This window comes from Chiloscyllium plagiosum, unplaced genomic scaffold, assembly GCF_037043375.1.
Source record: "Chiloscyllium plagiosum isolate Xiang-an unplaced genomic scaffold, Cpla_swu_hap1 HiC_scaffold_2, whole genome shotgun sequence".
In the NCBI taxonomy this organism is placed as follows: Eukaryota; Metazoa; Chordata; class Chondrichthyes; order Orectolobiformes; family Hemiscylliidae; genus Chiloscyllium; species Chiloscyllium plagiosum.
Window position 1 is genome coordinate 159,512,651 of NW_028270140.1, and position 17,239 is coordinate 159,529,889.

The window sequence follows — 17,239 nt, forward strand, 5'->3', positions numbered from 1 at the left end:
ATATAGAGTCTTCCAAATGTAGAGTCCATTCTCAGGAACAGAGTCTACTCCAGTTTGAGGTGCATTGTCCAAAATGGAGTCCACACCAAACTGCAGAGCGCACTCCTGAAGGCAGCAAATGCACACCCCACAGGTATTCAGTCTCCATGGAGTCCTGGCTCAGCTTTGAAAACCAGGCCAACTCACAGGAACATAGTACAGGTGCAGTTAACTCTCAGGGGTTTGGTCCACTCCTGAAGGAAAGTTCTTCACCCAAACTCCAGGATACAGTAAGTGCACACCTCCCAGCACATACACAGGTGTTCAATCTTCAGAGGCCTAATCCTAGGGCTAGACCTCCCCACAGGAACAGCTCCTCTGGTAAAATGTATGTCTTCCACAAGGGCTCAGTCCAAACACCAATAAAAAAGTGAAGATACATACAAAAAACAAAGAAAACTAAAGTCCAAGGGCTAAGTCCTACCACAAAATTAACATTATCCTTTTCTCAAAAAGAGTAACACAGACTGTAACCAACCAGTGAAACAACAATCCCCTAATGAGAACTGAGCTACACCTGAAACACATTATATGCATCAGGACGTTAACAATCAGTCCTCACTAAAAGGAATGCCAGTTAACAAACTGGCTAATGGCCAGAAAAAGAAGAAGAAAAAAAGAAAGAAAAAGAAAAAAAAACAAACTGGCTAAATAATTCAGCCAGTTTAGGAATTTTCCCCCTCCAGAAAAGAAGAGAAGCAGAAACCAACAGTAACATACTGACTGTAACACCAGCCAGCATAGAGTCAGTCTCCTAAACTGAGAAGGCTCTGAATCTCCTGTTTATTTTATTTCTTTTTTCTTTTTTCTTTTTCTTTTTTTTCTTTCTGTGTATTTTTTTTTCTTTCAACCCCCACACTACCACCTAAGTGCGGTAGTGCTTATTTTTCCCCCCAGCACCCATGGTGTGTGTGTGCAGGTGTGAGACACACTGAAAGACACAAAGTGCACGAATCTTTATTCAAATTCCACCACCAGGAAGATAGGAAAACACCCGAGTGGCCAGTGACAAACACTGCCCTTCACATCAAAGGGCAGTGCTGTGTGATCAAAAACAGTGAAGGGGAGGGTAGGGACTAAATCAAAATAGAGTTGGAGGGAGAAATAATGTACTCCACTCCCTGCGGCGCCCACCTCTCCCTGAACAACTCCAGGGTGTTGGTCGACACCGCGTGCTCCTTCTCCAAGGACACCTGGGCTCTAACGTAACTGCGGAAGAGGGGCAGGCAACTGCAGCGGTTCAAAAGGCAGCTTCCCATTACCTTATTAAGGGCAATTAGAATTCAGCCAATAATGCTACTGGTTTTTCCAACATTTTTCTGTTCTTAGCCAATTCTCAACTTAGCAAAGTTCACCCAAGAGATTGGATTAAAGGCCAACGTATTTTGGAAATATTTAGGAAAATGCTAATCTTTCCTTCAGCTTGTCATAACTAGTTGTGAAAATTAATTTAGGAAATCAGGTAAGTTGTTGGCAGCCACAAGAAGTGAACAACATGAAAACTACCAGATTGTATAAAACTGAAGTAGTTCACAAGTACCCCTCGATAACACAAATCTGCCACCATATATCCTTTATGGCTTACAGGTGACTCCAGTCCTAAACTAACTGCTCGCTGAAGCACCATTGCAAACCAGACAGAAAACCATCATTATTAGAAAAATGCTCATGACCATCTTATCAGAACTACAACAGATGGCCAGTAAATGTGGTCCCATCAAGGTCACTTAAGTCTGAAAACAAATGTGCAACGTAGTATTCTATCAAGCATTTTTGAAAATATCATTATGTTTTATCATTTCCTGCTCCCTGTCTCAGCTCTGTTCTAAATATTGAGAACATACTTGACTGAATCTAAATTCTTGCTGTTCTTTCCTCTGACAGTGCAAACCTCAAATTGTGAAAATGCCACTAACACAGAGTATCAGTTATGCAGAGACTCACTGCAAACAGCTACTGAGTGATGTGTTTTCTCCTTGTCACCAAAAGGTGAGTCATTAACCTGTATCTAGTAATGTTGAACTATTAGAGTGAGAAACTTTCAACATTCCAAATCTTGCAGGATTACCACTGTTGACTAATTTACTAATGCCTGTACTTATAGAACATAAAAAATGTACAGCACAGAACAGGCCCTTTGGCCCACGATGTTATGCCGAGATTTAATCCTAATGTAAAATATAGTAATTTAACCTACTCCCCCCTCAACTCACTGCTACCCATTTGCATGTCCAGCAGTCGCTTAAACGTCCCCAATGACTCTTCTTCCACTACCACAGCTGGCAACGCATTCCATGCATTCACAACTCTCTGTGTAAAGAATCTACCTCTAACCTTTATACCTTTATACCTTCCTCCTAATATCTTCAAACAATGACTTCTCGTACCAGTCAATCCTGCCCTGGGGAGAAGTCTCTGGCAATTGACTCTATCTATTCCTCTCATTATTTTGTACATCTTGATCAGGTCTCCTCTCTTCCCCCTTCTCTCCAGAGAGAAAAGTCCAAGCTTATTCAACCTTTCTCATAAGGCAAGCCCTCCAGTCCAGGCAGCATCCTGGTAAACCTTCTTTGCGCCCTCTCCAAAGCCTCTGTATCTTTCCTATAGTAGGGCGACCAGAACTGGACACAATATTCCAAGTGTGGTTTCACCAGGGACTTGTGGAGCTGCAGCAAAACCTCGCGGCTCTTAAACTCGATCCCCCTGTTAATGAAAGCCAAAACACCATATGCTTTCTTAACAACCCTATCCACTTGAGTGGCAACTTTGAGTGATCTATGTACTTGCACACCCAGATCATGCTGTTCCTCCACACTGCCAAGAATCCTGTCTTTAATCCTATATTCAGCATTCGAGTTCGACCTTCCAAAATGCATCACTTTGCATTTATCCAGGTTGAACTCCATCTGCCATTTCTCAGCTCAGCTCTGCATCCTGTCTATGACACGTTGCAACCTGCAGTAGCCCTCTATACTATCGACGACATCTCCAACCTTTGTGTCATCTGCAAATTTACTAACCCACCCCTCAACCTCCTCATCCAAGTCATTTATTAAAAACTACAAAGAGCAGAGGCCCAAGAACAGAGCCCTGCGGCACCCCACTCAACACTGTCTTCCAGGCAGAACACTTTCCATCTACAACCACACTCTGCCTTCTGTCAGCCAGCCAATTCTGAATCCAGATAGCCAAATCTCCCTTGTATCCCATACTTCCTGACTTTATGAATGAGCGTACCATGGGGAACCCTTTCAAATGCCTTGCTGAAATCCATACAGCCTCCCTCCCACCTACCTCCTCTAACCTTACTAAGAGTCTGTAAACTAGGTAAGTTTTCAGCTTTCTTTGTTTTTCCTTTTCTTCCTTTGTTTAGTTCTGTGTGAGCTTTCAGAGTAATGGGTTATGGACGTTAGGGCAGTTGCATGTTCCTCCTGCAGAATGTGGCAGGTGAGAGTCACTTCACATGTCTCTGCCAACTACATCTATGGGAAGTACACCCAACTCCAGCTCCTCGAAAACCGAGTTAGGGAACTGGAGTTGGATGCACTATGGATCATCCGGGCGGCTGAGGGGGAAATTGAGAGGATGTACAGAGAGGTGGTCACTCCCCAGACACAGGATAAGGACAATTGGATTACTGTCAGGGGAAGAAAGGTCAGAGCAGGGATCCTCTGTGGCCGTTCCCCTCAGCAATAAGTATACCGTTTTGGATACTGCTGGTGGGGACAGCCTACCAGGGGAAAGCCATAGTTGTCAGGTCTCTGGCACTGAGCCTGGCACTGTGGCTCAGAAGGGAATGGGGGGGAAATAGAAAAGCGCTAGTGGTAGGGGACTCAATAGTTAGATGGATTGACAGGAGATTTTGTGGTCAGGAACGGGACTCCCAGAAGGTATGTTGCCTCGTTGGTTCCAGGGTCCGGGATGTCGCCAATCGGGTTTACAAGATTCTGAAGGGGGAGGGGGAACAGCCAGAAATCGTGGTACATATTGGCACCAATGATATAGCCAGGAAAGGGATTGAGGATCTGAAAAGTGAGTACAGAGAGTTAGGTTGGAAGCTGAAGAGCAGGACCGATAGAGTAGTGATTTTAGGTTTGCTACCGGTGCCATGAGATAGTGAGATGAGGAACAGGCAGCGAATGCAGCTTAACACGGGGCTGCGAGGCTGGTGCAGGAGGGAGGGCTTCAGATACCTAGACCATTGGGATACCTTCTGGGGAAGGTGGGACCTGTATATGAAAGACGGGTTGCACCTGAACTGGAGGGGTACAAATGTCCTGGGTGGGAGATTTATTTGCTCGTGTGATTCAGGAGGGTTTAAACTAATTTGGCGGGAAGGATGGGAATCAGAGCCACATGTCTGAGAGGGGGTCAGTTGCAGACGTGACAGTGACAGGATATATTGAATCTAAAAGGAAGGTTTGTCACGCGATGAAACAAAGGGATCGATTAAAGTATATATGCTTTAATGCAAGGAGTGTCTGAAATAAGAGTGACGAACTTAGAGCATGGATCAGTACTTGGGACTATGACGTTGTGGCCATAACAGAGACGTGGGTTTCACAGGGGCAGGAATGATTGCTTGATGTTCCAGGGTTTAGAACGTTTAAAAAGAACAGAGAGGGTGGAAAAAGAGGAGGGGTGTAGCATTGCTAATCAGAGAGTGCATCACATCTGCAGGTTGTTGAGGAAGGTTTGTCTACTGAATCCGTATGGGTGGAAGTTAGGAACAGCAAGGGAACAGCCACCGCATTGGGGGTTTTCTACAGACCACCTAATAGCAGTAGAGAGATTGAAGATTTCATAGGCGGGCAGATTTTGGAAAAATGCAAAAGTAGCAGGGTTGTTGTTATGGGTGATTTCAACTTTCCCAATATTGACTGGAACCTCCGAAATGTAGATGGTTTGGATGAATCCAATTTTGTCAGGTGTGTTCAGGGGGTTTCCTTACTCAGTATGTCGACAGACCAATGAGGGGAGAGGCCATTTTGGAGTTGGTGCTCGGCAACGAGCCAGAACAGGTGTCAGATCTCGCGGTGGGAGAGCACTTTGGTGACAATGATCACAACTGCCTCAAATTTAGCATAGCCTTGGAAAGTGAAAGGAGCAATTACCGAGGGAAGATATTTAATTGGGGAAAAGGAAATTATGACACTATCAGACAGGAGTTGGGAGGTATAGACTGGGAGCAATTGTTCCACAGAAAGGGCACAGCAGACATGTGGAGACTGTTTAAGGAGCAGTTGTTGCGAGTGATGCACAAATTTTTCCTCTGAGGCAGGTAAGAAGGGGTAAGATTAAGGAACCTTGGATGACGAGAACAGAGGAACTTCTCGTCAAAAGGAAGAAGACAGCTTATGTAAGGTGGAGGAAGCAAGGATCTAGCGCAGCTTTAGAGGATTACAAGCTTGTAATCCTCTAAAGGATTACAAGGGGCATGAAAAAGGCTTGGCAAGAAGGATTAGGGAGAACCCAAAGGCATTTTACTCATACGTGAGGAATAAGAGAATGATCAGGGAGAAGGTAGGGCCGATCAGGGATAGTGGAGGGAACTTGTGCCTGGAGTCTGAGCAAGTAAGGGAAGCCCTAAATGAGTTTTTTGCTTCGGTTTTCACCAAGGAAAGGGAACGTGTTATAGATGAAAACTTTGAGGAGCTGGGATACAGGCTTGACCAGATCTAGATTGATAAAGTTGATGTGCTCGAAATTTTGGAAAACATTAAGATTGATAAGTCCCCAGGGCCAGACCAGATTTATCCTAGGCTGCTCCGGGAAGCAAGAAAGGAGGTTGCTAAGCCGCTGGCAAGGATATTTGCCTCCTCACTCTCCACGGGAGTCGTACCGGTGGATTGGAAGGAGGTGAATGTTGTTCCTCTTTTCAAGAAGGGTAATAGGGAAATCGCTGGCAATTACAGACCAGTCAGTCTTACGTCTGTGGTCAGCAAAGTTTTGGAAAGAATTCTGAGGGATAGGATTTATGACTATTTGGCAAAGCATAGTGTGATTAAAGGCAGTCAGCATGGCTTTGTGAGGGGCACAGTTCCCTAAAAGTGCTATCACAAGTGGATAAGGCATCTGGCATACTTGTCATCATTGGTCAGGGCACAGAGTATAAAAATTGGCAGGTCATGTTACAACTGTGTAGAAGATTAGTTAACCACGTTTCAATATTGATTCTTGTTCTGGTTAACACTCCCCCATCCCTCACTCACGTACGCGCGCACACACACACACACACACACAACAAAAAAGATGTGGAGTTTTTGGAGAGGGTGCAAAAAAGAATGTTCCCTGGTTTGGAGAGTATTAGCTATAAGGAGAGATTGAACAAACTTGCTTTGTTTTGATTTGAACATCAAAGGACAACGGGCAATCTGATAGAAGTTTACAAAGTTATGTGAGGAATGTGTAGTCAGAGTCTTTTTCCCAGGGTAGAAATGTCAATTACTAGGGGACATAGGTTGAAGATAAAAAGTGGTAATCTTAAAGAAGATGTGAAATGCAAGTTTTTTTCCATAGAGGGTGATATGAGCCTGGAATATGCTGCCAGAGGTGGTAAACAACGTTTAAAGGGCAACTTGACAGATATAAAAATAGGTAGGGAATAGAGGGGTACCCACTACACAGAGGCAAAAGGTTTTTACTTTAGAAAGGCCATATGTCGGAGGGTACTTCGTGGGCAGAAGGACCTGTTCCCGTGCTGTACAGTACTTTGTTCTCTTTGTTCTTTGTTCTTGGAAGGGACGCAGAGGAGATTCATCAGGTTGTTGCCCGATTTGGTGTAGTTTAACTATGAAGGAATGCTCAGTTTGTTTCGTTGGAGTAAAGAAGGTTGAGGAGGACCTGATAAAGAGGTATAAGATTAGGAGGGGCATGGGCAAGGTGAATAGAAAACATCTTTCCCTTTAGTCCAAGGCCTAATAACAAAGGTGCATAATTTTGAGGCAGGAGGTTTAGAGGGAATTTAAGGAAAAATGTTTTCACCCAAAGGATTATGGGAATCTGGAACACGTTGCCTAGGATGGTTGTTGAGGCAGGAAACCTCACAACTTTTAAAAAGTACTTAGCTGAGCATTTTAAGTGTCATAACATTCAAGTCTATGTTCCTAGTGCTAGAAAGTGAAACTCACGTTAGACTTAGTGGTGCTTAAGCAGTATAGATTTGATGTACTAAAGGACCTCATCAGCTCTATATGATTCTATAATTCCATGATTTTCACTTAACTTGTCTATATTCCTCTGCAGCCTCGTTGTCGCATCCTCACCATTTACCTTCCTACCTAATTCTGTCTCATCTGAAAATCTGACAAGTTTCCTTATCCAGTTTCCTTATCGAGGTCATTAATAATTATGCTAAATAATTGTGGCCCCAACACTAATTCATTTGACATTCCACTAGTTACATGTAATCCTAAAATATCTCCCTTATCTTGCATGCCTTCTATTAATTAGCTAATCCTCCATCCATGCTAATATACTAGCTCCAGCACCATGGGCTTTTGTCTTATTCCTAATGAGTAATACTTTATCAAATGCAAATATGTTACTCACACTGCTTTCCTTTGATCTTTCCTGCTTGTTACTTCCTCAAAAGTGTTCTAGTAATTTGTCAGATGGATTGTTCCTTCATATGTGGACTCCGCTTGATCAAATATATTTCTAAATTCTCTGCAATTACATCCTTTATAATAGATTCTAACAGTTTTCAATATCAATTTCAGAATTCAAAATAAGGAAGTTGCCATTTACAACTATGATGAGTTTTTACTCAGATCGTTGTGAAACTTGCGAAATCTCAACCACAGAGGGCTACGAATGCTCAGTCTTTGATTGTGCTTAGAGATAGATTTCTGATCACGGTAGTACAAAGTAATGAGGATGGTGTGACTGAAAGGCATTGAAATGTTTAATCAACCGTGATTGTATTAAGTGGCAGAGCAGGGTTGACAAACTAAATGGTGTACTCCCGTTCCTTTGAAATTGAATTGCTGTATTTGGATAGGTTATTGTTGATACAGCACATTCTGTCCCACTGAGCTGGTCAACAGAGGAGAGATGTTAGAGAATAGTCCAGTTGACTACCGAGAAAATAATGTAGAAAAATAGTCTATCATACACACTAGCGCAGAGCAATTAGTGGCTGTCTTACATGGTAGAATATAGATACATTCTTGTCAAAACAGTATATTACAGAATGTGAAGTGTTAATTTAGGTATCTTGATTTAATTATGCTAGATTTGAGTTATTAATTTTGCTATCTTCCAAATTCTAAATTCCCTTTCTTCTGGAGTTCCCACACTTTTTTTCAGATTAATGTTGAACAATATTATAAGTCCTGCAAGTCAACAACTTCCAAGTGCTACAAAGGAGAAGACCAACAGTGCTTCTGCAATGCTATTGCTGCATATAGCCAAGCATGTTGTCGACAAGGAATTATCATCCACTGGAGGAATGCAGACAATTGTCGTAAGAACTATCATTCTATTGATTCTGGATGGTCATTCGTCTTGTATCTTTTGCTGTTATTGTCACTTTCACTTAAATAACAAAAGTTATTTTGTTATTATGCAGGGTTATGCAGGGTTTTAATTAGCATTAATATTCGAAAATTATTTTTCACATTAATGATGATTAGAATAAAAGACTAATTGTTTTTATGGATTTTGATCTCTTTACGAACAAACCTATAAGTTCATAGTACATCTGCACTAATTTTAGTACTGGGGATGGAGAAATTTGCCACTTCCTCATATTCAAGACAGGTTCAGTGAATGGACAACAAACTGATAGATGAAGTATAATGTGTAGAAGAGTGACAGTATTCATTTTAGTCTTAAGAATAGAATAGAACATAGAACAATACAGCACAGAACAGGGTCTTCGGCCCTCGATGTTGCGCTGACCTGTGAACTAATCTAAGCCCATCCCCCTACACTATCCCATCATCATCCATTTGCTTATCCAAAGATTGTTTAAATTTCCCTAATGTGTCTGAGTTAACTACATTGGCAGGCAGGGCATTCCACGCCCTTACCACTCTGAGTAAAGAACCTCTGACATTTGTCTTAAATCTATCACCCCTCAATTTGTGGTTATGCCCCCTTGTACAAGCTAATGTCATCATCTTAGGAAAAGACTTTCACTATCTACCCTATCTAATGCTCTGATCATCTTGTATGTCTCTATCAAGTTCCCTTTCAGTCTTCTTCTTTCCAATGAGAACAGAACCAAGTCTCGCAGCCTTTCCTCATAAGTCCTTCCCTCCAGACCAGGCGACATCCTGGTAAATCTTCTCTGCACCTTTTCCAATGTTTCCACATCCTTCCTGTAATGGGGCGACCAAAACTTTGCACAATATTCCAAGTAGGCCGCACTAGCGTTTTGTACAGTTGCAGCATGACATTACGACTCCAGAACTCAATCCCTCTACCAATAAAACCTAACACACCGTATACCTTTTTAACAGCACTATCAACCTGGGTGGCAATTTTCAGGTATCTATCTACTTGGACTCCAAGATTCCTCTGCACATCCACACTACCAAGAATCTTTCCATTGACCCAGTACTCTGCCATCCTGTTATTCTTCCCAAAGTGAATCACCTCACATTTAGAAACATAGAAAAAATACAGCGCAGTACAGGCCCTTTAGCCCTCGATGTTGCGCCGATCCAAGCCCACCTAATCTACACTAGCCCACTATCCTCCATATGCTATCCAATGCCCGTTTAAATGCTCATAAAGAGGGAGAGTCCACCACTGCTACTGGCAGGGCATTTCATGAACGCACCACTCGCTGAGTAAAGAATCTACCCCTAACATCTGTCCTATACTTAAAACCCCTTAATTTAAAGCTATGCCCCCTCGTAATAGCTGACTCCATACGTGGAAAAAGGTTCTCATGGTGAACCCTATCTAAACCCCTAATCATCTTGTACACCTCTATCAAGTCACCCCTAAACCTTCTTTTCTCCAATGAAAACAGCCCCAAGTGCCTCAGCCTTTCCTCATACCATCTTCCTACCATACCAGGCAACATCCTGGTAAACCTCCTTTGCACCCGTTCCAGTGCCTCCACATCCTTCCGATAGTATGGCGACCAAAACTGCACACAATACTCCAGATGCGGCCGCACCAGAGTCTTATACAACTGCAACATGACCTCAGGACTCTGGAACTTAATTCCTCTACCAATAAAAGCCAGTACGCCACATGCCTTCTTCACCGCACTATTTACCTGGGTGGCAACTTTCAAAGATCTGTGTATATGGACACCAAGATCCCTCTGTTCATCCACACTACCAAGTATCCGACCATTAGCCCAGTACCCCATCTTTTTGTTACTCTTACCAAAGTGAATCAACGCACACTTACCTACATTGAACTCCATTTGCCACCTTTCTGCCCAGCTCTGCAGCTTATCTATATCCCACTGTAACCTGCCACATCTTTCCTCACTGTCAACAACTCCACTGACTTTCGTATCATCCGCAAACTTGCTCACCCAACCTTCTAACCCCTCCTCCAGGTCATTTATAAAAATTACAAACAGCAATGGTCCCAAAACAGATCCTTGCGGTGTATTAGCTTTGATTGCAAGGAAATTGGAGTACAGTAATAAATAAGTCTTACTTAAATTGTATTGGTCTGTGGTGAGATTGCAACTGGAGTACTATGTACATCTTTGGTCTCCATAGTATATTTCAGGAATGAAACATGAAGGATGTTGCCAGGGTTGGAAGGTATGAGCTATAGGTAGAGGCAGAATAGGCTGGGGCTGTTTTCCCTGGAGTGTCAGAAGCTAAGGGGCGATCTTATAGAGGTTTATAAAATCATGAGGGGCACGGATAGGGTAAATAGACAAATACTCTTTTCTCTTGAGTAGGGGAGTCCAGAGCTAGAGGACTTAGGTTTAGGGTGAGAGAGGAAAGATTTAAAAGGGACCTGAGGGGCAAATCTTTCATGCAGAGTGTGTTGCGTGTATGGAATAGCTGCCAGAGGGAGTGGTGAAGGCTGGTACAATTACAACATGTAAAATGCACCTAGATGGGTATATGAAGAGGAAGGGTTTAGAGGGATATGGGCCAAGTGCTGGTAAATGAGATTAGGTTAATTTAGGATATCTGGTTGGCTTGGACAAGTTGGACCGATGGGCCTGTATCTGTGTGATACATCTCTATGACCCTAACTTGCATTAGATTGGTCCCTGGGATGAGGGGGCTGTTGTATGATAGACATCTCTGCCCTGGGAAAAAGTCTCTGGCTATCCACTCTATCTTTGCCTCTCATCATCTTGTACACCTCTATCAAGTCACTTCTCATCCTTCTTCACTCCAGTGAGAAAACCCCTAGCTCCGTCAACCTTTCTTGATAGGACAAGCCCTCCAGGCCCGCCAGCATTCTGGTAAATCTCCTCTGCACCCTCTCTAAAGCTTCCATATCTTTCCTATAATGAGGCAACCAGAACTGAACACAATATTCCAAATGTGATCTAACCAGGGCTCCATAAAGCTACAGCATAACCCCGTGGCTCTTAAACTCAACCCCCCGCTAATGAAAGCCAGCACACTATACGCCTTCTTAACAACCCTTTCAACTTGAATTGCAACTTTGAGGGATCTATGGATTATGGACTCCAAGATCCCTCTGTTTCTCCACACTGTCAAGAATCCTGCCTTTAACCCTGTATTCTGCATTCAAATTCAACCTTCCAAAATGAATCAGTTCACACTTTTCAAGGTTGAACTACATCTGCCACTTATCAGCTCTTAAGGTGCCACTCCTGCCCGTCCCTGAGCCACATCTTTTAATAGCTATGATATCCCAGTCCCATATTCCCAACCATGCCTGAGTTCATCTTCCTTGCCTGTAGGCCCTCTTGCATTGAAATAAATGCAGTTTAATTTATCAGTCTTACCTCGTACTCTGCCTTGCTCTTACTTGCCTTGATTATTTGACTTGCTCCTCTTCTCAACTGTATCAAGCTCAGACTTGTCTCTTTTCTCAGTATCTCTTTGGCTCCCCTCCCCCTGCCTGCCACTCTCTTTGCCTCCATCTTTCTAGTTTAAAGCCTCTAGAATAGTGGTAACAAATTTCCCTGCCAGTATACTGGTTCCCTTCCAATTCAGGTGTAAACCGTCCTTCTTATATCGGCCAATTGCACCCCAGAAGACAATCCAATGATCCAAAAATGTAAATCCCTGCCCCCTGCACCAGCGCTGCATGCCGTGCATTCATCTGCCCTCTTCCTCCTATTCGTGTCACCAGAAGTAATCCAGATATCCCTCCCCTTGAGAACATCCTGCCGAATTTCATAGAACATAGAACATAGAAGAATACAGCACAGTACAGGCCCTTTGGCCCTCGATGTTGCGCTGATCCAAGCCCACCTAACCTATACTAACCCACTATCCTCCAAATACCTATCCAATGCCCGCTTAAATGCCCATAAAGAGGGAGAGTCCACCACTGCTACTGGCAGGGCATTCCATGAACTTACGACTCGCTGAGTGAAGAACCTACCCCTAACTTCAGTCCTATATCTACCCCCCCTTAATTTAAAGCTATGCCCTCTTGTAATACCCGACTCCATACGCGGGAAAAGGTTCACACTGTCAACCCTATCTAACTCCCTAATCATCTTGTACACCTCAATCAAGTCACCCCTAAACCTTCTTTTCTCTAATGAAAATAGCCCCAAGTGCCTCAGCCTTTCCTCATACGATCTTCCTTCCATACCAGGCAACATCCTGGTAAACCTCCTCTGCACCCGTTCCAGTGCCTCCACATCCTTCCTATAGTATGGCGACCAAAACTGCACACAATATTCCAGATGCGGCCGCACCAGAGTCTTATACAACTGCATCATGACCTCAGGACTCCGGAACTCAATTCCTCTACCAATAAAAGCCAATACGCCATATGCCTTCCTCACCGCACTATTTACCTGGGTGACAACTTTCAGAGATCTGTGTACATGGACACCAAGATCCCTCTGCTCATCCACACTACCAAGTATCCGACCATTAGCCCAGTACCCCATCTTTTTGTTATTCTTCCCAAAGTGAATCACCTCACACTTAGCTACATTGAATTCCATTTGCCACCTTTCTGCCCAGCTCTGCAGCTTCTCTATATCCTGCTGTAACCTGCCACATCCTTCCTCACTGTCAAAACTCCACTGACTTTCGTATCATCCGCAAACTTGCTCACCCAACCTTCTAACCCCTCCTCCAGGTCATTTATAAAAATGACAAACAGCAATGGTCCCAAAACAGATCCTTGCGGAACACCGCTAGTGACGGCACTCCATGAAGAAACTTTGCCATCAACTACTACCCTCTGTCTTCTTCCATCCAGCCAATTCCTAATCCAAACCTCCAACTCACCCTCAATGCCATATCTCCGTATTTTCTGCAGTAGCCTACCATGGGGAACCTTATCAAACGCCTTACTAAAATCCATATATACCACATCTACCGCTTTCCCCTCATCAACCTCCTTCGTCACCTTTTCAAAGAATTCAATAAGGTTTGTGAGGCACGACCTGACCTTCACAAAACCATGCTGACTATCCTTGATCACATTATTCCTATCCAGATGTGCATAAATCCTATTCCTTACAATTCTCTCTAAGACTTTGCCCACAACAGAAGTGAGACTCACCGGCCTATAGTTACTAGGGTTATCCCTACTCCCCTTTTTGAACAAGGGAACCACATTTGCTATCCTCCAGTCTTCTGGCACTACTCCTGTAGACAAAGAGGCCAATGGCTCTGCAAATCTCCTCCCTTGCTTCCCAGAGAATCCTAGGATAAATGCCATCAGGCCCAGGGGACTTATCTATTTTCACCTTTTCCAGGATTTCCAACACCTCTTCTCTACATACCTCAAAGCCATCCATTCTACTTATTTGTGACTCAGTATTCACATCGACGACAATGCCCTGTTCCTGAGTAAATACTGAAGAAAAGTATTCATTCAGTGTCTCCCCAATCTCTTCCGCCTCCACACGCAACTTCCCACTACTATCCTTGACTGGACCTATTCCTACCCTAGTCATTCTTTTATTCCTGACATACCTATAGAAAGCCTTAGGGTTTTCCCTAATCCTACCGACTAAGGACCTTTCATGTCCCCTCCTTGCTGCTCTTAGCTCTCTCTTCAGGTCCTTCCTGGCTACCCTATAACTCTCAATCGCCCCAATTGAACCTTCACGTCTCATCTTGAGATAGGCCGCCCTCTTCCATTTAACAAGGGATTCCAATTCCTTATTAAACCACGGCTCCCTCGCACGACCCTTTCCTCCCTGCCTGACAGGTACATAATTATCAAGGACACTCAATAGTTGCTCCTTGAACAAGCTCCACATATCATTTACACTCTTGCCTTGGAGTCTACTTTTCCAAGCCACACATCCTAAGTCATGCCTCACCGCATCATAATTTCCCTGACCCCAGCTATAACTCTTGCCCTGTAGTACACACTTATCCCTCTCCATCACGAGAGTAAAAATCACCGAATTATGGTCACGATCCCCAAAGTGCTCACCTACCTCTAATTCTAACACCTGGCCTGGTTCGTTACCCAGAACCAAATCCAGTATGGCCTCACCTCTTGTTGGCCTGTCTACATATTGTGTCAGGAAACTCTCCTGCACACATTGAACAAACACTGACCCATCTAACGAACTTGAGCTATAGCTTTCCCAATCAGTATCAGGAAAGTTAAAGTCCCCCATAACAACCACCCTATTACTGTCACTCATCTCCTGAATCACCTTCCCTATCCTTTCTTCAATGATTCTAGGACTATTAGGAGGCCTGTAAAAGACTCCTAACAGGGTGACCTCACCTTTCCTATTCCTAACCTCAGCCCAAACTACCTCAGATGGCAAGTCCTCATCCATCGTCCTTTCCACCACTGTAATACTATCTTTGACAAGCAATGCCACACCTCCCCCTCTTTTACCCCCACCTCTGACCCTACTAAAACATTTAAATCCTGGAACCTGCAACAGCCAATCCTGTCCCTGTTCTAGCCATGTCTCCGTAATAGCCACAACATCGAAGTCCCAAGTACCAACCCACGCTGCAAGTTCACCTACCTTATTTCGTATACTTCTTGCATTGAAGTATACACACTTCAAGCCACTTTCCTGTTTACAGACACCCTCCTTGGAAATTGATGGCATGTTCCTAACCTCCCTACACTCCAGGCCCTGCACCCTGAAGCTACAATCTGGGTTCCCATGCCCCTGCAGAGTTAGTTTAAACCCCCCCCAAGAGCACTAGCAAACCTCCCCCCAAGGATACTGGTGCCCCTCAGGTTCAGGTGTAGACCATCCTGTTTATAGAGGTCCCACCGTCCCCAGAAAGAACCCCAGTTATCCAAAAACCGGAATCCCTCCCTCCTGCACCATCCCTATAGCCACGCATTTAACTGTTCTCTTTCCCTATTCCTCGAATCTCTATCACGTGGCACGGGTAACAAACCAGAGACAACAACTCTGTTCGTTCTAACTCTGAGCTTCCAACCTAGCTCCCTGAAAGCCTGTCTAACATCCTCGGCACTCCTCCTACCTATGTCGTTGGTGCCAATATGGACCACGACTTCGGGCTGCTCCCCCTCCCCCTCTAGGACCCGGAAAACACGATCAGAGACATCACGTACCCTTGCACCTGGGAGGCAACATACCAAACGTGAGTCTCTCTCGTTCCCACAAAACCGCCTATTTGTGCCCCTAACTATCGAGTCCCCAATTACTACTGCTCTGCTCTTCTTCACCCTTCCCTTCTGAGTAACGGGGACAGGCTCCGTGCCAGAGACCTGAGCCCCGTTACTTACCCCTGGTAAGTCATCCCCCCCACAAGTATCCAAAACGGTATACTTGTTCTTGAGGGGAACGGCCGCAGGGGGTCCCTGCACTGGCTGCTTCCTCCCAGTCCCCCTCACTGTCACCCATCTATCTGCCATCTTTGGAGTTACTACTTCCCTATAACTCTGATCTATGACCCCCTCTGCCTCCCGAATGATCCAAAGTTCATCCAACTCCAGCTCCAGTTCCCTAACACGGTCTTGGAGGAGCTGGAGATGGGTGCACTTCCTGCAGGTGTAATCGGCAGGGACGTCGATGACATCCCTCACCTCAAACATGTTGCAGGAGGAACATTGCACTGCCTTCACTGCCATCCCTCTAAAGCTAACTTTTATTTTAAAAAAAAACTGGGTCTAAAGAATACAACAAGCAAAATTCAGCACTTACCTACTTACCACAACAGGTGTTATTATTAGGTTAGAGGAGGAGGGCGGGTGGGAGGCACTACCCGTGTAGTGCCTCGGGTTCCTCTCCTTCGCGCTTTTAAAGGGGGAAAAAACCTACCCAGGTAAGCTTACACTAACTGCTTCCGGGTCTCGGCTGCCCCTCTGGTCGTCGTCACTTCCCCCTGGTGCTCCCGCTCTTTCTGTGAAGAGAGAGTGAAAGAGAAAAAAAAACACCGCTGCCCGCTACCGGTAAGCACTTTTAAAACCAAACGGTCTTAAATCTCTCTTCAGAGCCTCGTCGCTTTCTCTTCCTATATCATTAGTTGTAATGTGTTGGGACCTGGTTACTCTCCCCTTTTAGAATTTCGAAAAATTTAATCAAGAGACAGATATCAGTAAAACATTTTTAAAAACTTCACCCTACTCACTATTATAGATTTACAAAAAAGTCAAGATTTAAAAAACAAACGCTTATCTGATCAATGAAATCCTAACACTCCCAGCTGTCAGTTGTTCCAATAATGAGATCTCTCCAAGGTTGGCTGTGAAGTTTCAATGTTCGTTTGTTTTTCTTGGAACAAACTCCACTTCCAGAGGGTGCTTGTACTTTCACAGACAGTCAGCTGTCAAAGCTCAGTGCAAGGTTTTTTGATGAACTCTAAAGCTGTTCTTGGACCTCCAACATTGTCTCTCCCAAAACTCCTGCTCTCTCCCTTTCCTCCCATTTAAAGTCTCATTGTTTTTTACCTTTCTTTAGAAAAGTTCTAAAACTAAAGCAAAAGCCTATAAAAACAGTAACGACTGCTCCAAGAACTCAAGGAAATGGCTCCAGCACTGAAAAATACCTCATAAAGGCAGCATTATAGGGTAGCTATTTGGATAACAATATCCAGAGTGGGACAACAAGGGACAGAGTAAACAAACATAGAAAAAAGAA

At 44.1% G+C, this 17,239-nt stretch overlaps 1 protein-coding gene across 1 annotated transcript in view; it reads left to right on the forward strand.

Moving 5' to 3' along the window:
- Positions 1–17,239, forward strand: part of LOC122539512 (uncharacterized) — a 230,757-nt gene that overhangs the window by 125,744 nt on the left and 87,774 nt on the right. The window contains exons 11-12 of the mRNA XM_087994168.1: positions 1,924–2,028; positions 8,350–8,506. Of these exons, the coding sequence (XP_087850294.1) occupies positions 1,924–2,028; positions 8,350–8,506 (262 nt within the window). The remainder of the gene's footprint in view (positions 1–1,923; positions 2,029–8,349; positions 8,507–17,239) is intronic.